This window comes from Eleutherodactylus coqui, chromosome 7 (genome assembly GCF_035609145.1).
Source record: "Eleutherodactylus coqui strain aEleCoq1 chromosome 7, aEleCoq1.hap1, whole genome shotgun sequence".
NCBI classification, from domain to species: domain Eukaryota; kingdom Metazoa; phylum Chordata; class Amphibia; order Anura; family Eleutherodactylidae; genus Eleutherodactylus; species Eleutherodactylus coqui.
Genome location: NC_089843.1, coordinates 187,869,345 through 187,893,057, shown reverse-complemented (window position 1 = coordinate 187,893,057; position 23,713 = coordinate 187,869,345). Strand labels below are relative to the sequence as shown.

The 23,713-nt window shown below is 43.7% G+C and overlaps 2 protein-coding genes across 4 annotated transcripts in view; one reads left to right on the top strand and one right to left on the bottom strand.

Annotated features, from left to right (window-relative positions):
- The window catches only part of INTS10 (integrator complex subunit 10), a 36,312-nt gene extending 27,233 nt beyond the window's left edge, over window positions 1-9,079 (top strand). The window contains exons 14-18 of one of the 2 annotated variants that reach the window (XM_066574128.1): window positions 423-502; window positions 1,424-1,586; window positions 2,123-2,216; window positions 4,844-4,921; window positions 8,796-9,079. In XM_066574128.1, coding sequence (XP_066430225.1) covers window positions 423-502; window positions 1,424-1,586; window positions 2,123-2,216; window positions 4,844-4,921; window positions 8,796-8,952 — 572 coding nt within the window. In that variant the 3' untranslated portion in view covers window positions 8,953-9,079. The remainder of the gene's footprint in view (window positions 1-422; window positions 503-1,423; window positions 1,587-2,122; window positions 2,217-4,843; window positions 4,922-8,795) is intronic. The other variant, XM_066574129.1, reaches the window with a different exon arrangement.
- Window positions 9,080-10,711: 1,632 nt separating this feature from the next.
- Window positions 10,712-23,713, bottom strand: part of HGSNAT (heparan-alpha-glucosaminide N-acetyltransferase) — a 46,083-nt gene continuing 33,081 nt past the window's right edge. For both annotated transcript variants that reach the window (XM_066574126.1, XM_066574127.1), the window contains exons 15-18: window positions 21,124-21,201; window positions 19,529-19,599; window positions 17,945-18,057; window positions 10,712-11,538 (exon numbers count right to left, since the gene is read on the bottom strand). In XM_066574126.1, coding sequence (XP_066430223.1) covers window positions 11,357-11,538; window positions 17,945-18,057; window positions 19,529-19,599; window positions 21,124-21,201 — 444 coding nt within the window. In that variant the 3' untranslated portion in view covers window positions 10,712-11,356. The remainder of the gene's footprint in view (window positions 11,539-17,944; window positions 18,058-19,528; window positions 19,600-21,123; window positions 21,202-23,713) is intronic.

Here is a 23,713-nt window from a genome sequence, read left to right as displayed (position 1 = left end):
GCCCGGAGGGGCACTTTAATTCAGTCTTAACAGATCCCATTGAAGTCAGTTTGATGCGTTATGCTGTGGTTTTGATCAGGCTGATATTGAACACCCATCCTATAGTATTCTGAGCAGTGACCTTGTCGAAAATAATTTCTTCTTTCAAAGCAAAAAAGTTATTTGTAAAATTATATAGCATTCTAATTCATTTCATGTATATTCATTGTAAACCTGCTGCCGCACTGGTTATATGCAGGACTTCTTCCTGTATGTATGCGGTGTCTGCAGATGGAGATGGCTGTTCTGGGTGAAGCAAACAGCCATGAGGATAGCGCTGCCGGGGCCTGATCGCTCTATGATATAACATGATTTTGACTTTTCCATGTGAGATATGCTTTTGAAGTCTGTATACTGAACTAGTTTTCCCATCTGTGTTTTAGGCTTTGATCTCAAGCTGTTGCCTTGCACTAGTAAATGTGTAATGCCTTACTGTCTGCAGCTGCTGTTGGCAAGTATAAAGGTGGGTAACTGATCTATGATAAAAAACAAAAATGTTCTACAATATTGGAACTTATAATGTAAAGGGTTTATTGAGGAATTCTGATCTAATAGGAGATGGGTTTCCTATTCAGGACTCCCCTTTACTAGCCAGAGCAAAACTAGAAAGAGCCTGTTCCTCTGGAGATGAGTTGCACCACAGCCATTGATTGTGGTGAGAACTGTGTGGTGTTTTCTGAGTTACTTATTTTATATAGTTTTGGGGTCCCCATGCCCAAAAATCTATAAAATATACTTCTGGCATCTGACAGGTAATGTCACCCAGCTAGAAGGCCCAGTGATGTTCTGTACATCGGTCACATGGGCTTCTAATGTAGAAGCCCCCTGCAGGCTTACAAAACGTCCTCAGTGATGTCCCTGTTGGAACAACCCACGTGATCATTGTAGAGCTTGTATACAGAAGACAGGAGGACCTGGGAGAGTGCGCCATGATGCCAGGAGTTCGGGAACATGGCGCTACGGTCTCCGGTTGGCTGCAGCGGTCATGTCCTTCCGCCCGGCCGTCTGTCTGGAAGCTGAAGCAGTGTGAGGCGCTCAGTTCTGCTTTGGGGGTGCAAGAAGAGCTGATTTTATGATATATTTTTCTCTTTTAAAGCGAACCTGGCTGCTGGAAATATTTTTGTACTCCTGATAAAACCCCTTTAAGCTCACAAATTTCTCCTGTGACTTCCTTTGAAATCTGCATTGGATTTTTCCTCCAGATTCTTAACCACATGACCAATACTTGTAGATGTCTGTAGCTCTCGGATGAAATCCGGCTGCTAAATAAGGAGAATTCAAGAAATGCTGTCACAAAATGCATTATACAAGCAGGATGATACTTTGTGTACCACTTGTCTTCTTGTGTGAGTTGTGTTGCTAAAGCCCACCTTCTCTTCCGTAGCTCCGAGCCTTCTCTGATAATAGAGACGATATGGCTCTTGGCCACCTCATCGTCTTACTGCAGCATGCCTGGCCGAGGGGAGAGAACCTGTTCTTAAAAGCAATTGGGAAGATTTGCCAGCAGGGGAACTTCCAATATGAAAACTTTTTCAACTACATAACAAGTATGTTTTATGTTATTTTTCTGGATTTTAGACTTTTAACCACTGCTGATACCAGTGACTATTCTTTTAAGTGCAAATTATTCCCATCCATGTATTTGCCTTGTCAGTATATACACACACCCCTCTTCAGGTCTATTTCAGTATGCCTTGATGAAGGACTGAGAGTAAAAGTCCGAAAGCTCGCTATAACATCACGTATTTTTGTTAGCCATTAAAAGGTATCAAAGCTACAAGATTACTTGGTTTCTGTTACTGGGAACAATCACATCATTCACAATAAAACACATCTGCTTGTAATGTGGGACCGTATTGGTATTTCATGTTGGCCATGGCTCAGGCAGAATCAAAGTGCTGACAGGGTCCCATTAAAATATACCTCGAACTATACTTGCTGCCAAACTATGTATTTCCACTCCTGGTGTATAGAAATGAGAGATACATGTGTATATAATATTCAAATGTTTATATAATATACCCGCTTGGACATCCGTTCATGTATTGCTTTCTTACATGTATCCTGTACATTTCGTCTGCAGATGTTGACATGCTTGAAGAGTTTGCTTATTTACGGACCCAAGAAGGGGGTAAAATTCACTTGGAATTGATCCCCAATCAAGGAGTGCTGCTCAAGTGAGTGTCTATCATTACCTCTGTTGCTTTAAGTATTGTTGCCCACATGGCTGCACATACAGTGTGGTGGATTTGCTTAGCCTAATATAGTCGGTCCAGAAAGTTTGCAGACCCTTTTTTTTTTTTTTTTTTACATTTTATGTTGCGGCCTTGTGCAAATTAAGTCAAGTTTAATCCTTCTCCTTAGGTCAAGTTTTCCTTCTCCTCAACCTGCAATTAACGTCCCATAATGACTAAGTGACCACACAATGTTAGAAATGTTTGCAAATATTTACAATGAAAACGTAACATTTTGCATCTGTATAAGTATTCACACCCTGCACTCCGGACTTAGTTGAAGCACTTTGGGCAACAATTGCAGTCCTCTTGGGTATCATGCCACAAGGTTTGCACCCCTGAATTTGGGGATTTTCTGCTATTCTTCTCTGCAGATCCTGTCAGGTTGCATGGTGGCCGTATGTGGACAGCCATTATCGGGTCTCTCCAGAGATGTTCGATCAGCGCTCTGGCTGGGCTGCTCAAGGACATTCACAGAGTTGTCCCTAAGCCCCTCCTGTTTTGTCTTGGCTGTGTGCTTAAGGTCATTGTCTTGTTGGAAGGCGACCCTTCTGCCCGGTCTGCGGTCCCTTATGCTCTGGATCAGGTTATCATTAAGAATACCTCTGTACTTTGCTCCATTCAGTTTTCTATCAACCCTGACCGGTGTCCCCTACCCCAGCATGATGCTGCCACCACCAGGCTTCACTGTAAGGATGGTATTGGGCAGGTGATGAGGTTTCCTCCAGGCACGACACTTAGAATTGAGGCCAAAAAGTTCAATCTTGGTTTCTTTAGACCCAGAGACTCTTGTTTCTCAGACTTGGGGTTCTTTAGGTGCTTTTTGCCAAACTCTAGGCAGATTTCATGTGTCTTTTACTTAGAGACTTCTTTCTTGCCCCTCTGCCATAAAGCCCAGATTGGAGGCTGCAGTGATGGTCGACCTTCTTGAAGTTTCTCTCATTTGCACACAGGATCTTCGGAGCTCCGCCAGAGTGACCATTGAGTTCTTGGTCACCTCTATTACCAAGATCCTTCTTCCCCAATGATTTTTGTTTGGTGGGTCGGCAGCTCTAGAAAGAGTCCTGGTTGTTACAAACTTCTTCCATGTAAGAATTATGGAGGCCGCTGGGCTCTTGGGAACTTTCAGTGCAGCAGAAATGTTTTTGTAGCTTCTCCAGATCTATGTCTCCACACAATCCTGTCTCTGAGCTCTACAGACAGTTCTTTCCGCCTCATGGCTTGTATTTGGCTCTGATATGCATTGTGAGCCGTGAGACTTTATATAGACAGCGGTGTGTCTTGTAAAATTATGTCCAGTCAACTAAATTTACCACAGATGGCTCCAATCAGGGTATAAAAACATCTCAAAAATTATCAAGAAAAGGGAAGCCCCAAAGCTAAATTTGAAGTTATACCAAAGGATGACAATGCACAATGTTACTTTTTCATTTTAAAAAAATCTTCTCGTTTTTGCCCCTCATCCTGCACTCAATACCCCATAATGACAAGGTGAAAACAGGATGTTACAATTTTTTTTTAATGAAAAACTAACATTCTGTTCTCACTTATGGGGTATTGAATAATGAATATTGAAACTTGAATATATATTTTTTATTATTTTGCACAAGGCCACAATATAACAAAATGTAAAAAAAAAGTGAAAGGGTCTAAAGACTTTCTGAACTCGCTGTATATCAAACATGAAGGGAATTGGTTGTTTAAACTAATACTACTAATACCATAGACCTGAATGGCATCTTTTTTCCAAGTCCCTTCAAAGCCCCAAAAGTCATGGTGCCTTATGATTTACAGCCCTTCAAACATTGTGTCACTGGTTATTCTGTTTCCTTAAAGGATATTCCCAGACTCCTCATTTATCACCTATCCACAAGATGGTTAATAAATGCTGGATGAGTGGAAGTCTGATTGCTGAGACCCCCACAGATCATGAGAATGGGTATTCCATGCACAAGCGCTCAGCTACTTCGTGTAGCCCCATAGTCGAATGTTCATAGTAGCAGAGCACCGGCTGGGCTGTCGCTCCGTTCAAGCTCCTCCTCACTGTAGGGGGTGCATTGATGAGAAAAGTGGGATATGAGGTCCCTGTTCTTGCCCTCAGTGTGAATCCCTGTGATGGGATCCTTATCAATCAAGCATATATCAGCTGTCCTGTGGAGAGGTGATAAATGATGATTGATGGAATAACCCAATAAATATGCAGTAACAATAGAATGTAGTACAAGAATGTCTCTTTGCAATATATCTTTCAGTAATAATTCCCCCGTACCCTCTTATGATTCAGCACAGCACTATTAAGCTACTTTATAAGTAGTTGTGGCGGTAGGAAGACTCGGGACTACATCCCTACTCTGAAGCTCTTGGAAAAATGTCTTTGCCCGCTTTGTGCTCCCTATGGGATGACCACAACCGAGAGAATTTCGATCCCCTGCCCTTACTAGACAAGAACACGAAACCAAACGGTAGTAACATCCCCGCTTCCCAGCTACACTACCTGCTATCAGACTTGTATGTTTGTCACCAGTGTTTTGCAGCGGAGGATAAGCTCTTACTGTTTGATGTTTTTGAAGGAGCTCTAGCACTACCCTGGGGTTGCTGCAGCAGGAGTTCATGCCTGTCCTACAGGCCAGCATAGCAACCAGTGACAGGTACTAAGTCCACGAAGCCCGCTCATAATGTGCCGTCTGTCAACATTTTTTCACAGCCCCATAGTTTTTGATGTTTGATGTGCAATAATTTGCCCATATATATTTTTTTTCAGTTTTCTTATTCATGTGAGTGTAAACTTGTGACATTCAGCATTTTTCCCATGAGTGACTGGTGTTTGCTGTCCGCTGCCCACTTCTACATCACACAAGACAATGCTATAAGTTACCCATTGTATTCTCTGTAGATCCGTATCACCATATGCGCAAGTCTTCTTCGTACATGCAGGAGACAATGGTTTAGGTTTCTTCGGGGGCAAGATTAGATCTTGTGGGCCAGAAATTGAGGAAGCTGGTCTAATCCTGGAAGATCTTGTAATCAGTCGTTGGGCAGCCATATTCTCAACCAGTGACAGGGGACCTTTTGTAATTAAAGGGCATCTATTAACTCTAATGCTGGATTCCCACGGGACTGTTTCACCACGGAAATCTCACTGTTTTGCCGCAGCGAGATTTCTGCAGGATAAGCGCAGCTTCAAAACTAAGTGCCGCGGGTTTTGGAGAGACTTCACCACATGCTTTTGTGTTGTGGCCGGCTCTCCCATATAGAGGAGCGAGCCCCCATAAAAAAAGAATTGACATGCTGCATCCCGGGAATCAGCGCCGGCTTTGTTGCGACAGATTGTCCACGCTGTGTGAACGAGATTTTTGACAAATTTCGTCCGCATGGCTGGCTAATCCCAGGATTAGAGGCCACAGGCAGATTTGCCGCAGCAAAATTCCGCGGCAAATCCGCCCTGTGTGAAGCCAGCCTTAAAAAAACGCAAGTGGCTAGGCGGTAGCCCCTAGGGCTCCTTCGCACTGGCGAGTGCAATAGCGGACCATTTGGCATGGGTTTTGAAGCGGCTTGGCCGGCTGTGTTCCACTGTGGCCATCTCTCCCCATAGAGGGGGGAGAGCCCTCAGCGGAAATGGTGATACAATTGACATGCCGCGGATTTTAATCCCGCGCTGCATATCGGTTTCAGCGCGGCTTGGCTGCAATGGCTCATCCGCAGGGGATGGATTAGAATTTTGAAAATCTTGTCCGTGTTGCTGCTTAGGCACTGGTTTAAGATTACTGGTGAAATATTTCACGCGGAAAGTCCGGGCAGCAAATCCGCCCCCTGTGTGAACTTAGCCTTAGGGTGCTTTCTCACACATCGGTTCACTGTAGAATATTCCACTTTTGGCAATTCTACAGACATGCAGATTACAACAGCAGGCAGCCATTTAATTCAATTTCAAAATCCACATTATAGATGTGCGGTTTTGTTTTCTGCACGACTGAGTATTCTGCAGCACCTTGCGGAATATTCTGGTACGTGTGGAGGCAACCATATGCTAGAATTGCAGGCACGGAGAATGAGAAGAAGGAAGAGCGAATGTCTAATGCCTGCCGGATCCACTTCTGAATTTGGCTCAGAAACTGCATGTTCTCATCCATGGATGACAATGAGGTGCAGTGTGGGGGGGTTTGTGAACGGGGGGGGGGTTATGGGGAAGCAAGGTAAGTTTTTAGGGAGGTCATCGATCAGGAATCTTTCTTCTTTGTTATTCTGGAGCTACTTTTTGCTTTCCACGCTTTGGACGATAGTTGTGTGTGATGGTGACATCACTGTGACTTTAATGTGACTCTGATTCGTCTGTGCTTCACGATTCTATTAGGATGCTTATGGAAATAAAAATTCTTACTTTGTAACTATTAATTTCCTGCCTGCAAGTAAGGGTCATTCACACGGGCCAGAAGATCATGAGTTTTGTGCATTGCGAGATGCAGGCAAACACAACCTATTATTTGCAACAGGTAGAACAAGCAGATGCGCAGTCTCCTTACACATAACACGGTGTACAGATGGCAATTTCATGCGCTGTGTAATGAGAGTCGCGTCCGGGAATGTTGTGCATGACTTACTGTCTCCATGTGAATTGCCGCTAAGAGAAGCCTCGGTGGAGGAGATCCAACACTGTCACTTTTAGGCTGGGCCTACACAGCAACTGTTGGCCGTGATGGGGGTTGTGCTGTAGCCCTGGAGTCGCCCACTGTCCTTGAAGTTGCAGCGCGAGTCGCTGGTTGCTGCAACCTGTAGGTTGGAAAAAGCAGCCTGTAGGTTGGGGTGTTAGGGCTACCCAATGCTTTTTTGCTGACACGGTCAAAACTCCTGTGTAAAGGCTACATGCACCCGAATTGTTGGAGAGCTGCTCCCGAGTTTCTCAGGTGCAACTCAGATGGGATGTCTGTGCGCCGTCCAATCAATGTGCTGGCTGATGTGCGGATAAAAATAGGACATGCGCTATATATATATATAATATAATAATTATTAAGGAATTATAGTACCAGTGTTTCTGGTAGAGCAATGCGCCACAAGCACGTCACACACACAGCGCTGCTGCATGCATTGTTCATGCCATACAACAGGTATCAGAAGCCACACAGCAGTGGAGATCAAGAAGCGGTGATTTCACCGTAATGCTCTGCCCCTGATCACAACTGTGACTCATCAGGAGTGACTTGCATGCTCTGCCCCTGATCACATGACTGTGACGTCATCAAGAGTCCTTCATCCATGTGCAGACTACAAACTCCTAGCCGGATAGCAGCCTTGTCATTGTCGTGATCAGGGGCGGCACATGTAAGCCACTTAAAAAACCCACGCACAGACGGACAGGTCATTGTTAATAGTTTGAGAGAGATTTTTTTTTGTAACTGACTTTCCACCCAAGTTTTACAAAAAAAAAAAAAAAAATGGCCATCTGTGCACAGCCATTTAAATGGAAAAATGCCCCTTCTGGGCATTTTCAACAGTTTCATCACATTGGTGATGTTTTTACTGATGCTATGTTGCGAGAAAAAATAAATCACAGCTTGTCTTATATTTCTGCGTTTTGTGTTTTTTTTAAATCACCCATATTTCCCTATGAAGTCTCCTTGCGAAAACTTGCGATTTTCGTGCAATATGTTTCTAATGTTAGAATGTCCTATTGACGCTGTGCAACCTTACCGCAGGCCGCAGCTATCCGAGATTCTCAAGAAAAAGCATCGTCGCCGCTCAATCACGGGAAGAAAGATGCGATTTTTGCCGTGGAAAAAATATGATCGCTCGTGTGAAACTACCCTTAGGCTGTTTTCACATGGTCGATGCGAATTGTGCCTGATATTCTTTAGCACAGCTTGCATCACACATTACATGTCTTTGTGTGAAAAATGGGACTTGCAATGATCTTTCAAATATAGACCATCGGTCTGAGCAGAAAAAAAAAAATCAATTAATGAACGGGTTCTTTTTCTGCGAGGCACAGGTGGGGACTCAGGTGTGACAGTTGCCTAACCCTGGCGTTGTGCTGGTAGCACAGATTTATCCGTTTTTAGGATATGTTCCTATGCCATGTCGATGCTGTGGATTTTCTACAACAGTCCACCACTCTTCCAGTACGAGAGCTGCGCCGGCCCGTTTACACATCTTATCCATACAGTATGGAGAAAAGTCATATAGAATCCAGCGGCCAATCCGCTGGCAGTTCACACTGCTGCTCTGTAGTACAGATTTCGGCCCTTTTTAATGAGGGATGAAATCTGTGCCAACATCCGCTGTGTAGATACGGGGCTTTTAGTGCCAGTATTGTCGATGATGTAGTGCTTAGACGTAATCGGTGGTGGTCCAAACCCTGTGACGAATAGAAGGCTTTTATAAAGGGCAGTACTTACCTTCTGTTTTATCCACAAACAATAGCGCTTCCAGCCCCCAACTCTAACACCTCATTTGTTGCATGGAAAGCCCCTTTAATTAAAGCATGCATGCTCATAGTTACACTTTTAATGCAAATCTGTTTTGTGGCAGACACCATACTGTGACCCGCGGGATTACAAAAGGGGTGAAAGAAGACTTCCGGCTGGCTATGGAACGCCAGGTCTCCCGCTGCGCAGAAAATCTCATGGTGGTCTTGCATCGCTTCTGTATTAATGAAAAGATTTTGCTATTGCAGTGTCTGGCTTAGCCTTTTTACTGAGTCTCTCTGACCTGCCTGACTTGGCCTGTGGTGTAAATATAGTGATTTGTCCTTGTCTGTATAGTTACTGTGTCTCATTGGTGTTACTGTAAATAAAGCTTCTTTGGCCAATCTATACATGACTATATGGTGCAATATGTGCTTAATTAGGGGTTAATTTAGGCCTCATGTCTACCGGCAGACTCTGCAGCAATAACCCTCCAAGTCAATGGAAGCCGTTCGATCAGCAGCCCGTACGCAACTGACCTTGTCGACGGGCCGCAGATTCCGCGGGAAAAGCAGGAGTTTGTGGGGAAAAAAAATAAAGAACCTATTCTGCAGGGCACTTTCACACACATCTGCAGTATGGAACTTCAAGACACAGACAGGAACACAGGGTCATTGGTATGGGCAGATTCCGTGCAGGATTCCCCGTGCGCCCATGAACATGAGGCCTTACACCTGCTGTATGGCAGACCTACGGAGGCAGTTTCTTTAAGGCCTCATGTCCACGGGGAAAATCAGGCCCGCTCCGGATTCTCCATGGAGAATCCGTAGCGGATCCCTCCTGCCCCGCGGACATGAGCGCTGAAAATAATAAATAAGAATAAACTTACCTCCCGCCCGCTCCGTATACTTCCTTCTCTGCGTCGCGGCCGGATCTTCTTTCTTCGGCCCGGCGGATGCGCATGATGACGTCGGTGATGTGCCCCGCGCATGCGCCTGACCGAAGAAAAAAGATCCGGCCACGACGGAGAGAAGATGGCGCCGCGGCGAAGAGAAGAACCGGAGCATGTGAGTAAAATCTGATTTTTGTCTCCCGCGGATCCGGACAGCTTCCATAGGCTTCAATAGAAGCCCGCGGGAGCCGTCCCCGCGGGAGACCCACACGAAAATGGAGCATGGTCCGGATTTTTTCATGCTCCATTTTTTTTAAAATCACTTTTATTGACGATCCGCGGGTACTTATCTACCCGCGGGTGGTCAATGCATCCCTATGGGATGCGGATCCGCGGGCAGGAGAAGAGTTAAAATCTGCTGCGGATTTTAATTCTTCTTTTGCCTGTGGACATGAGCCCTAAAGGTATCTCTGCAGCAACATTCGCCTCCTTCTGGATCTACAGTCTTGCACTAATTACATATGGCCCCCGCGCACTACAAGCCCTCAGCGCTGGGCCGGGGCCATTTTTTCTGTTATGAAAATAAACTGACAATTGAGTGTTTGTTACCCTTGTAAAATATATCTTGACGATGTCAAGGACACCCCACTGCAAGACGAAGAATAGTCAGTTGTCAATTTATTCAAGAGCAATAATGCTTGCGGTGCTACGTTGTGCTGCTCCTGTTTTCAGTAAATGCCTATATTACCCATGAAACCAAACTTGTTAGGGGAGCTGGCAGGTTCTCTTCAGCTGGGTTCACAGGGGGTTGATGTGTTGTGGATTTCCAATATAGACCCTCCACGACATTTACAGTCGACCCAACGTAGATGAGATTTTTCCTCAAGCTCTGTGTAAATGGTCATGCAGAGTAGAATTTAAAGTCCACAGCAAGTCAACTGTATCTCTGGTTACACCTGCAGAATTCACCACCTCAATAAGGGGGTGAATTCTGCACCAAATGGGTGCGCTGTGGACATTCCTCAGCAAATCTGCCCCATGTGAGCCCAGCTTTAAAGGGGATCATATTTGGCAGATTTGCACTAAACAGTAATATGACAACTCCTATCCAACGCCACTTTACAAATACGGTAGCCGATCTCACTTCATACTTGGAATACATTACTTTATAAAGCAGTACATTTAAGACACATAGAATACTTTAAAATGGAATTAAAATAACATTTTACATACAGAAAAAGCAGACATTTTATGCAGGCCTGATATTACCCAACCAGGGAGTGAACTCTTCCAGGAGTACAGACTTCATAAGAGGTGGCATTGCAAAAAAAGTGTACATGGAAATTAACTTGCCTCGTTTAGTGTTTGCACAGGGTTTAGTGGAGACATGAATATATCTGCTGAGGACACAACGACATCTTCAGAAGCACTTTCCCTTTTTCCTGCCCTCGGCTAACAGTGCTTTATGCTATGAGAGACAAACTATAAACGGACACCAGGTAGATTAATATGTAGTCCAGTTCTCCAGGTTAAAACCGCTCTGTGAACCTGGCTGGGTCCTCCGTGCAGAGGTACAAATACCACAAGAAAGTGTTGCATGTAGAGCGTTTTCTTCCAGTAAAATACTGGGCAGCTGAGTGGAAACCAAATGGCCCCTATTAGAGTCAATGGGGACCATTCAGCCAAGGGGTTCCCCTTTCCTGCTCCCTGAATGGAGCAGAAAAATGGAATCTCCGCACAGATGTGAAAGCAGCCTTACACTTCCTTTGTTCACTAGCAGAGTGAATTGAAAGTTAAATCTTCCAGCATATTCTTTTTCTGTAAAGGATATATGCGATCAGCACCCAAATAGAAGTAGCCACCAGATTCTGGGTGAGGTGCTGTGCGTGTGACTGATTGTCCTGCATCTTCCACTTGAACGGGAAATAGTTTTCAAAGACTTCATGGCCAACGTAAACCAAGATGGAGTTCATTCCTAAGGAAAGGGGAAAGAAAAACTAGAAACGTATGTTGTATATTGGATACAGCATATAACAATCCGCAGAAACAGTGTCCCCTGTAAGCAGACACACATCAGCACCAATAACTGCAGCGTCCTGCACTACAAGGGACAGAAGTCCTATACGAAGGGGTATTCAAATGAAACAGGAGTCTGATGGGTGGGGAGTTATTATAGACTTCTGTTGCTGGGTGAATGTCTGCGGGACCCTTCAGAGGCGGTGTGCTAGCCAATTATGTTGGGGAGGGTTGCGTTCTGCTGCAGTGTTAGATTGTGATGGTTTTGCACCATGTGTCTATACAAATAATTATTATTATTATTATTAACAACCTCCGGAGGTCGTACAAACATGAAATTTGGCAGGAGCGTTCTTTAGGTCCAAATAGGAAAAGTAAAGGTCACAACTCTATTATTCAATGCAAAGTGCAAACGTATTGGCACCTCTGTGTAATGTACCTAATCTAATTCTCTAACTTCCAGGGGACATACACTACCGTTCAAAAGTTTGGGGTCACATTGAAATGCCCTTATTTTTGAAGGAAAAGCACTGTACTTTTCAATGAAGATAACTTTAAACTAGTCCTAACTTTAAACAAATGCACTCTATACATTGCTAATGTGGTAAATGGCTATTCTAGCTGCAAATGCCTGTTTTTTTGTGCAATATCTACAAAGGTGAATAGAGGCCCATTTCCAGCAACTATCACTCCAGTGTTCTAATGGTACAATGTGTTTGCTCATTGGCTCAGAAGGCTAATTGATGATTAGAAAACCCTTGTGCAATCATGTTCACACATCTGAAAACAGTCTAGCTCGTTACAGAAGCTACAAAACTGACCTTCCTGTGAGCAGATTGAGTTTCTGGAGCATCACATTTGTGGGGTCAATTAAACGCTCAAAATGGCCAGAAAAAGAGAACTTTCATCTGAAACTCGACAGTCTATTCTTGTTCTTAGAAATGAAGGCTATTCCATGCGAGAAATTGCTAAGAAATTGAAGATTTCCTACAACGGTGTGTACTACTCCCTTCAGAGGACAGCACAAACCGGCTCTAACCAGAGTAGAAAAAGAAGTGGGAGGCCGCGTTGCACAACTAAGCAAGAAGATAAGCACATTAGAGTCTCTAGTTTGAGAAACAGACACCTCACAGGTACCCAACTGGCATCTTCATTAAATAGTACCCGCAAAACACCAGTGTCAACATCTACAGTGAAGAGGCGGCTGCGGGATTTTGGGCTTCAGGGCAGAGTGGCAAAGAAAAAGCCATATCTGAGACTGGCCAATAAAAGAAAAAGATTAAGATGGGCAAAAGAACACAGACATTGGACAGAGGAAGACTGGAAAAAAGTGTTGTGGATGGATGAATCCAAGTTTGAGGTGTTTGGATCACAAAGAAGAACGTTTGTGAGACGCAGAACAAATGAAAAGATGCTGGAAGAATGCCTGACGCCATCTGTTAAGCATGGTGGAGGTAATATGATGGTCTGGGGTTGCTTTGGTGCTGGTAAGGTGGGAGATTTGTACAGGGTAAAAGGGATTCTGAATAAGGAAGGCTATCACTCCATTTTGCAACGCCATGCCATACCCAGTGGACAGCGCTTGATTGGAACCAATTTCATCCTACAACAGGACAATGACCCTAAACACACCTCCAAATTGTGCAAGAACTATTTACAGCAGAAGCAGGCAGCTGGTATTCTATCGGTAATGGAGTGGCCAGCGCAGTCACCAGATCTGAACCCCATTGAGCTGTTGTGGGAGCAGCTTGACCGTATGGTACGCCAGAAGTGCCCATCCAACCAATCCAACTTGTGGGAGATGCTTCTAGAAGCGTGGGGTGCAATTTCACAAGCTTACCTCAACAAATTAACAGCTAGAATGTCAAAGGTGTGCAATGCTGTAATTGCTGCAAAAGGAGGATTCTTTGACGAAAGCAAAGTTTGATGTAAAAACAATGTTATTTCAAATACAAATCATTATTTCTAACCTTGTCAATGTCTTGACTCTCTTTTCTATTCATTTCACAATGCATGGTGGTGAATAAGTGTGACTTTTCATGGAAAACACAAAATTGTTTGGGTGACCCCAAACTTTTGAACAGTAGTGTACATACATGAAATTTGGCATGACCATTCTTTAGGTTCTAAATAGGAAAAGGAAAGGGGTCACAATTCAATTATTCAATGCTAAGTGCAAAAATAAGTACACCCCTCTAATGTAGCTTCCCGGTGTTGTACAAGCGTGAAATTTGGCACAACAATCTAACTGACCTGTGTTTGTATATACGGGGGAGAATCTGCCTCACCTCTATGTGTGTATATACGGGGGAGAATCTGCCTCACCTCTATGTGTGTATATACGGGGGAGAATCTGCCTTACCTCTATGTGTGTATATATGGAGGAGAATCTACCCCACCTCTATTTGTATATACTGAGGAGAAACTGCCTCAGCTGTGTGCCCACACTTAGGAAAAGCTGCTTCACCTCTATGTGTATATACGGAGAAGAATCTACCTCACCTCTATGTGTATATACTGAGGAGAATACAACTGACCTCTGTGTGTATATACTGAAAGGCTGTAAAAGTACAGAAGGAAACAGCCATGGACTGCAAAGATAGAGCATGCCTTTAAGGCTAAGAAAGAGGCTGCAACTTTCAGTCTGGGTAAATTTGAATAAAAAGGGGCATTACCTTTAAGGATAAAAAAGTAAGGCGAGTGGGAGGGGTGGCACATTCTCCAAAGGAACATCAGTACATGCAACCTTAGAAGAATCTAATGTTCCTCTGTCTACATATTTTATTTCTCGGTTCCTCTGAAGTAACCATGACTTCATGAAAATGTTACGTGCGAACAAAAGGTAGTCACCTGTACCAAATTAACTCCGGTGAAGCTGGGTATATCAGCTAATATATTATACAGACAATTTTCACATCCAGAAAATCAAATACCTCACAGAAAGACACAAAGGTACCATATAATGTTTTATGCAAATGTTGCATGTAAGCATCTGACACTAGTGTTTTGTAGTCCTGTATCCATAAAGTCTCGCTTACACAGTGCAGTTTTGCATTTTATTTAAAGTCTAAAGCAGGCATTGATAACTAAACAGATTAAAAGTATAAAGCATCGCCTTAAAAGGGTCATCTAGGATTGTGGTTTTGGTGTGATAACCTCTTTAAAAGCTTTGGATCCAATCCTGGGCCAATTCCAGTTGTTTATGCATGAGCCCTTGGGCCCAAACATGCTGCAATGTATTACAGGCCAAAGCCTAAAGCTTCCCTGATCTCACAGGACATAAATCACTCTAATCCTTGGCTAACTATATGGCTCAGGAGCAGAGTGCTAATACCCTGCTATTACATGATTATCCAATACATTAAAAGGAATCTGTCAGTTGGAACACACTGTCCATTCTGCAGGCATGATGTTATAGAGCAGGAGGAGCTGAGCTGACTGACATAGATTTATGGGGAAAGATTCAGTAGAACTTGCATTTTATTCATTTATATATCTGCTTATTGAGAAATTAGAGGTCCAGTGGGCGGAGCTATCAGTAATTGCTAGTTCTCGATATATGACTGGGCTTACAGAAATATCCTCCACTGATGGCTCCACCCACTGGACCTCAAAGTTCAGAATGAGCAGAGATATAAATTAAAATAAATTACAAGTTCTACTCAAAACTATTTCTCAGTCTGCTCGGCTCTTCCTGCTCTATAACTTCATGCCTGCAGTTTGCCATCTTTTTTTTTTTTTTCTGAAGGGAAGCTGTAGCTCAAACATACTTTCTCGCTCGTGTCATTGGGGGGGACACAACCAAGACCGTGGTATAGCTATTGCCACTAGGAGGCGACACTAAGCAAAAAAGTGTTAAACTCCTCCTGCAGGCTATATCGTCTCCTGCCAACATTAGGCTAATCCGTTTTTTGGATTAAGAAAATTTTTTTTTATCCATCCCACCTTTGTTGGTTTCTGCTCCCTGTTCCTTTCAGCAGGCGCAATTGGATAGCCAACTATCTTAGCAGGGAAACGGTCGATCCAGGCGAGTGGGAACTACACCCCGGAGTCTTTCAAGAGGTTTGCAAGCGGTGGGCACAACCAGATGTCGATCTAATGGCATCCAGGTTCAACCGCAAGCTTCCGAATTTCGTGGCCAGGTCAAAGGACACCAGAGTACGAGCTGTGGATGCCTTGGTGACTCCGTGGATGGAGTTCCAGTTTCCTTATGTGTTCCCAGGCGAATCAGGAAGGAAGAACTTCCGGTAATCCCCATAGCTCCAGACTGGCCCCGTCGGACGTGGTACGCAGAAATCATCGACTTACTGGCAGACGCCCTGTGGCCTCTTCCTCTGCGGGAGGACCTTCTCTTACAGGGACCCCTCTTCCACCACAATTTACTCACGCTACGTTTGATGGCGTGGCTATTGAAGCCGCAGTCCTGAGAGCTCAGGGATTTTCGGAACCAGTGATCCGGACCATGATCAAGGCCACAAAACCGTCCTCCTCCAAGATGTACTACCGTGTAGGGAAAAGCTTTATCCTATCGTGCGAACAACGGGGATTTCACCCTATGGGTTTTTCGCTGGCTCGGCTTTTGATTTCCTTCAGGACGGACTGGAGAAGGGACTCAGCCCGAGTTCCCTCAAAGGACAAATATCAGCGTTATCCATCCTCTTTCAGCGGCCACTGGCGGCTAGGTCAGCAGTACGCACCTTCCTACAGGGAGTCGCACATGCGGCTCCGCCTTACCGATCTCTGGTTCCGCCCTGGGATTTGAACCTGGTGCTTGATGCGCTGCAGCCTCAACCATTCGAGCCGCTGAGGAAAGTTTCGGCGCGGGTGCTGACCTGGAAGGTGGCTCTGCTTGTAGCAATTACCTCCCTGCGCCGAGTATCGGAGATTGCTGCATTGTCGGTGAAGCCACCATTCACAGTCTTCCATCAGGATAAGGTAGTATTACGCCCTATCCCTTCGTTTCTCCTCAAGGTGGTGTCGGATTTCCATCTCAACGAGGATATCGTGTTACTGTCGTTTTGCCCTTCCGTGGTCCATCCTAGAGAAAGAACTCTACACAGGTTGGACCTGGTAAGAGCCCTGCGAATCTACCTGGAGCGGACAGAGTCGTTCCAACGATCTGACTCCTTGTTCGTCATTCCTGACAGCCCGAGACGTGGTCTGGCGGCCTGCAAGGTGATCATATCCCGCTGGATATGTTTGGCAGTAGCGGATGCTTACCGCTCCAAGGACAAGATGCCACCATTTCTGATTGCGGTGCAGTCTGCAAGGGCAGTGGGAGCTTCATTTGCAGTACACAATGGGATGTCAGCCCCACAAGTGTGCAGGGCGGCTACCTGGACGTCCTTGCATACGTTTTCAAAATTTTATCGAGTGCATACCTTTGCCTCGTCGGACGCCTCTCTCTCGGTCAAAGAGTCTTACAGACTGCTATAAACTGACCGCATGGCTCATATTTCTCGCACCCCAAGAGGCACTGCTCTAGAACGTCCCACGGTCTTGGCTGTGTCCCCCAATGACACAAGCGAGAAAAGATTTTTGGTACTTACCGTAAAATCTCTTTCTCGGGACACAGCACCCACCCAGATATTTACAGGTTACATCCCGTTCGGATACTTGGTTCTGGTAAGTTGCACATGGTGCTTTTTTGGTTTACAGTTGTTATTCAGATCCTGCTTGGCTGCTCCTACTGCTGGCATACAAACGGATTAGCCTAATGTCGGCAGGAGAGGATAGAGCCTGCAGGAAGAGTTAACTTTTTTTTTTTACTTAGTGTCGCCTCCTAGTGGCAGTAGCTATACCACGGTCTTGGCTGTCCCCCCCCCCCCCCCCCCCCCAATGAACAAGACGAGAAAGAGATTTTACGGTAAGTACCAAAAATCCTCTTATCTAAATGGCCCAATGCCAAAGTTCTGGGCTAGTGTCAATTTGAGCTCTCGGGTATGTATGGTACCTGGATTCACGCTTTTGCTCATTACGACAGGTCCCATATCCAGATCAGATTCAATTATGGGTTATGACAACACCACATTACATTGTGACGTTCTGTCCAATAACGACAGTTGTTGCTGAAACATCACATAAGAGACCACTGTAATGGTAGTCGCATAATAAGCCTTGATTGAATTGATACCGAACTTGTCCGATATTGTAATGAAGCGCTAAGAAAATGCTCTAGATGGTAGAAAACAGTTAAGAAATCCATCCTTTTTGCCTTGGATTTACCAAACAATAGAACATGCGATATACATTGTTGAAATTATTATATATATAATTTTACAATAATGCTGCTTTTTTCTAATCTTACCTGCTGGCTTATCACAGTGTTTTATTAGTGATTCATTCAGAGTTTGCAATTTTCTTACCTGGATAGAAGAACGGACCGCCCATCCAAAACCTTCTGACATCCACCAGAAAATAAATCAGCATCAGCAGGAAGAACGCAAAACTACTGAGGGTTGTTACATAAGAGACGGACCTTGAGGAACAAAAGCAACAATAAGCATAACAAATGTTAAAAGGCCCCCCTCCAATAGCTTCACGTGGGGCATATTCATTGGCGAATTTCTACAGTGAAAAATTGGCAGCAGCGAAATAGCGCAGATTTGCCACAGATTTCAGCCTTTGCATTTCAAAAAGGTTGAAATCCGCTATCAAAATCTGCAGTCTACACCAGCATGGTGCAGAGTCCATACAGAATATTCCTACTCCATGTGGATGGGACTTCTTTCTGTAATCTTGTCCACATGGCTTGTACTGTAAACACTATGGATTTTCCACTGCAAATTCTCCTATGTATTTACGTACAATGTGAAGGCACCCTTGTGGGCCCATTACTGTGGGCGCAATGAAAAAGATGTTTAAGGTGATTTTAAAGTGAAAGGATAAAAGATTAAAAAAATTATATATATTTGCTATCGCTGTAACAGAAGAAATGATAAAAGTAGCAATACAAATCTTATGGGTCTTTTAAAGCTGGCTATGGGAAAATAAAAAAAAAAAAAGTCAATTGTGCAAGATTGATAGAACATTTAAAAAAATTCTAAAAAATTTTTTTAATATTGTAAATCTTCATGTCAATTATAATGGATGGTGAACGCCAATAAAAAAATATCCTGTATGCCCTCATTATTAGAGACACCCATCTAGTAGAGTGTTGGACCGACTTTGGCCTTCAAAACAACAGCAATTCATTGTGGCGTTCATCCACAGGCATCAGAGAAATGTTCCCCATGCCATTACTCTATCAACCATTCCTGCCGCCTGCGCCAAATTCTGACCCTCCCATCAGCCTGCTGCAACAGATTCATCTGACCTGACCAGGCAATTACAATTTATGGTTTAGTGATCTGCAGTGTTACCGCTACGTGAAAGCATACATAAACCTACCCTTATAGTGTTCAGTCAGCAGTATTTTCAAAAAATACAATACGACAACTGGATTACATTATTCCCCATTATTGGAAAACTTACCTGGCAGAAAAAAATGGATATCATATTTGAATTCAGCGCACTAAAGTTACTATAAGCCGCCTATCTGCTTATCTGTTACAAAAATTGTGTTGCACAGTGTTACTATTCTGCGTAAATGGGACCCAATAGTAAATAAATAAGGTGCTAATGAACCGTTATTCCAACCATGCAGATCAGAGAACTGCTACTTTTCATTAAATTTTAACGCAGGCGAAGCCGCAGCACGGCTAATGTATTACATACACATACATAGGGTCTAAAATTAAAGGAAAATTAGTGGTTTGGCAGATGGTGATCCAATTTTAGACACAAGCTGTCGGGGAAGGAGGAAACCTGTCAGGCCATGTCACAAACATGGTGGCCAACTTTGAAAAACTGAATCTAATAGGTGGTTGTGCGACATCCCATTGGTCAAGAATTTCACCAGCAAAACAATAATGCAGAAAATCTGCTGTGTAGAGGTTTTTCATTCTTACCACAGATTCTTGTTCACTGGAATAAAACCTTCATTTGTTGAACATTTAGTCAAAATTGCAGAGATAACGCCCTAGGAAGAACAAAATTATAGAAATAGCAAAAGATAACAGTCACAGAGTTACTGAAAATAAGACCCTGTCATATTATTGTTTGCCCCAAAAGAGAAGCTAGGTCTTATTTTCAGGGGATGTCTTATTATACTTACCTAGGAGGCTCGGCCCAGGTCCCTCCCGTTGTTCTCTTGCAGTTCTCAGCTGCCCACAGATCAATTCCTGGGTACAGGATTCATAAATCCTGCTTCCAGGAAGTGATGGCTTTGATTGGCTGAGCAACACTTGAAAACCAATCCATGCAGTGCTTGATGAACCAATGCAAGTGACTGGTTGATAAAGCACTGCATTTATTGGCTGATCAGCGGTTGAAGAACTAATCATAGCCATCGCGTTGTGGAGGTGGGATTTATGAATTGGCTTAGCTGAGGCATTGATTGGCCAATTCATAAATCCCGTTTTCGTAGAGCAGTGGGAGGGACCTGGACCGAGCCTGATAGGTATTCCTTTTTTTATGTAATGCAGCTAGGGCTTATTTTCAGGGAATGGGTTATATTTCAATCCTCCCCGAAAATCCTGAAAAATCAGGGCATGGCTTATTTTCAGGGTAGTTCTTATTTTTGGGAAAACAGGGCATCATGTTTCCTATAGACCATGTATTTTTGTACATTTGTTAAATGTTGGACTTTTTCTACTACAGAAATTTTAGGGTGGTTTCACATCTGTGCTGGAGACACCAGAGCAGGAAAGGGGAATCCCCGCAGCCGAATGGTTCAGTCTGTGGACAGATCGGAACAGTACTGGATGGACCATAATGACTAGTATTTTGGACAGAGTTTCTGATGCAGATGTGAAACCGACCTTAAGCTGCCTTCACACTGGCAAGAAATTTGCGAAAGATCAGTGGGTTGTGAGACGCACAAATATGAACCACACTCTTTTGAACGGAGTCATACACAAGCGATGTTTTTCTGCATGACACCACAATATGATGGAGGAAACAAAGCACAGAATGTTCCATCTAGCTGCAAGATCTTCCATCGCAGCCCCATTGAAAGAAATGGGAGAACTCTGCGATCCTCTCCAACGTCTGACAGCCGCGGCCGGGATGAAGGGCATTCCCGCAGTGATGAGACGCTGTTTTCATATAAAAACACCTCACAGCCTTGGGGGTTTCACACAGTGGGGAGCGTGATATGGGGGCAATATTCCTATAGAGTGTGATTGTCAGCAGCACATTTCTCGTTAGCAAGGAGCAATGCGTTGCCGTCAACGATTTTTGATGCTACATAAAAGGCTCATTCGTCGAGTGATCGGGGACACATTCAGACAAGGCGACTGCTGGGCAAAGGCTTGTGCCAAATAATTGCCCACGTAAAATTAAACACCTCTGATGGAAGCCGGTTGTAGAGTATTACAGTATTGTGCTGGTTACATATTCACAACACCATTCCCAAAAGACGTTTTTAAATAGGAGATTCCTGGTAAGCAGCAATTAATAAATGCAGCAAACAAGAACAAAAAACACACAACACGCAACGTACCATGATCACGCTCCACGTGAAGAACCTCACCAGCACCTGCTTGTGTTGATTCTTGTAAAACACAAGAATTTTACCAGCCTGTAACACAGTGGTAAGAAGACAAATACCCATGTAATTAACAGCGTAGGAGCCTCCATCCATAAATCAACAGTGCGCCAAAATACTATATGATAAGAGGTCACGCAGAGGAGAAGGACCAAGAATAGAGGAAAAAAAAGAAATATATTAAAATTGCACCCTAAAAGAGAACATGAACAGGATGACGTTGCAGGAGGCACTGCAGGTAGGGAGGACCGGGCGAGTATGAAACTCTCTGGACTGCACGTCACCTGAACTATAAGCACCAGAACTTAGTTTATGGTGTTTATAGTTGATGACAGGTTCGCTTTAAATCCACAACACGTCAATTTATACTGCACCGAGATCCACGCCATGTGAACATACCCTCAGGATGAGCTGTCGGACTACAGATGCCCAACCGCTGTCCCCGTGATAATCATTCCTGGTCTTTTACACAGGAACGAGCATCGCTGACTGTATGCAGGCGGAGCGGTCAGGGAGCGTGTCCAGCCTGTCCAACTCCATTCACAGTAAGCAGGCAGTCATTCATAAGTGACCAACTGTCTGCATAAAACCAAACAACGTATCGTTAAGTGTAAACAAAAAAAAAAAAAAACAACAAAAAGTGAAAGATTTATGATGATTTATAATGATTAATATTCAGATTCTCACTGGATCGTAGGAATCTGACCAATATCACTACAACACACAGATAAGCAAATAGCTTTAGTGCGCTGAATTCAAATCGGATATCGGATTTTTTTCTGCCATGTACGGTTTTCCAGTTATGGGGAATAATGTAATCCAGTTGTCGTTGTATTGTATTTTTGGAAATATGCCCATACAATTAATCCAGTCGGCTCGCCATTAACCTTGCTTAATAAAAAGAACAAAACTGATTGTGCAACTATTTCACAATCGCTATTACACACCACGTGCTGACTGAACACTATAGGGTAGGTTTATGTAACCTATAGGGTATGTTTCCACGTGGCCATAACGCTGCAGATCATCCACCAGTAAGTTGTAATTAATGGACTGTGTTTTTTCAGGTCATTGGTTAGACTGGGACTATTTTTCAATATTTAACAATAGGGCTGAGCGGCGCGAATGTCTGAAAAACCCAGATGATGATTTCTGATATGTCTGTGGACAGTTCCCAACAAGGACAAAGCGGAAGAAAATAACATCCTTGGTAAAGTGCGCCTATCACAAGTACTTCGGAATAAAGCTTGGTGATCAAGATAAGAAGTGGGCACCGATGGTATGACGAGAACAAAGACCACCATACTGACTGTTCTTTCTGCATGACAAATACCAAAGGTTTCTCCAGTAAACCGATAAAATTCGGTATCCAGATACACCTTCCGCAACTAAATCTGTGCCTCATGACTCAAGATTACCTATTCCCGATCCAATAGGAGGGTTGCCATTGGCCTCTAGCTATGCAGCATCCCTGGGACTACCATGGTGGTCACCATTACTACTGAGGCCACTGTAGAGGTCACTATTGGGGCTCATTCCCATGGATGTAAGCGCATTTCAGTCGTGCAAATGCGATATGTATTTGCATTACCAAAAAAAAAAAAATGTAAAATCACTTATACCTGCATTTTTCGCCTGCTCTGTTTTTAACTATACAAATACACTGCATATTTGTGCATGCAAAAAAGAACGAAGACAGGCTCACTAAAATGGTGTGCAAATAAGCAGGTTTCCTACATACTCACTGCGTATCTGTGCCCGCCCATTCACTTCTATGGCTTATTGCAGTGTGTAATACGCCACCACAAGGTCATGCTGCGTATTTTTCAACAAGCTTGTACATAGTGCAAAAAAATATGCTTATGTGAACGAACCCATTGAAATCAATGGGTTCTATGCACTGCGTATTCCGCACACAAGACATCTCAGTCATTGAAGATCGTTACAAAGGGAAGTACAATCCGAATATGATGGGCGATTTTTGCTGGTTCTCACAGAGGGAAAGTAATGTTTCTTACAGGCGGAAGTCAAGATCCAAGCATCATTTTCCATCAAAAACAGTCGAATTACTATTAGGGCACGTCCAAACGGTTATCATCTTACATAAAGGAAATGGTTCGTAACTTGAAAATGATACGTGCCGCTAGTATTAAATGTGACCAGCAGAATCAGCAGGTTTTAATTATACAGAAACACATCAATTACTTTGTTATTTTGTAAAAATTTGTTGCGCAGTGTAATCGTTCCGTGTACAAGCACAGTCACGCTTTTCCACCTTGTATGCACTTGGCCATACACCAGCTCCTGTACACAGCCTTGATAGGGTTTTCATGGAAGTAAATACACACTCTACTTTTTACCCACCGGGAACAATACATTGCATGGCACAGCTGATAATGAATCTGCCCCTAGGCCTTTACTAAGGCAAAGGTGCTCTAGAAAATGGCACAAATTTGGGTGTAAGACTTTACTTGCAAAGAAAAAAAAAAAACTTGCAACTTTTTAAAATGCATGCCAGTTTTAAAAAAGGGGGATGTGGATTGTC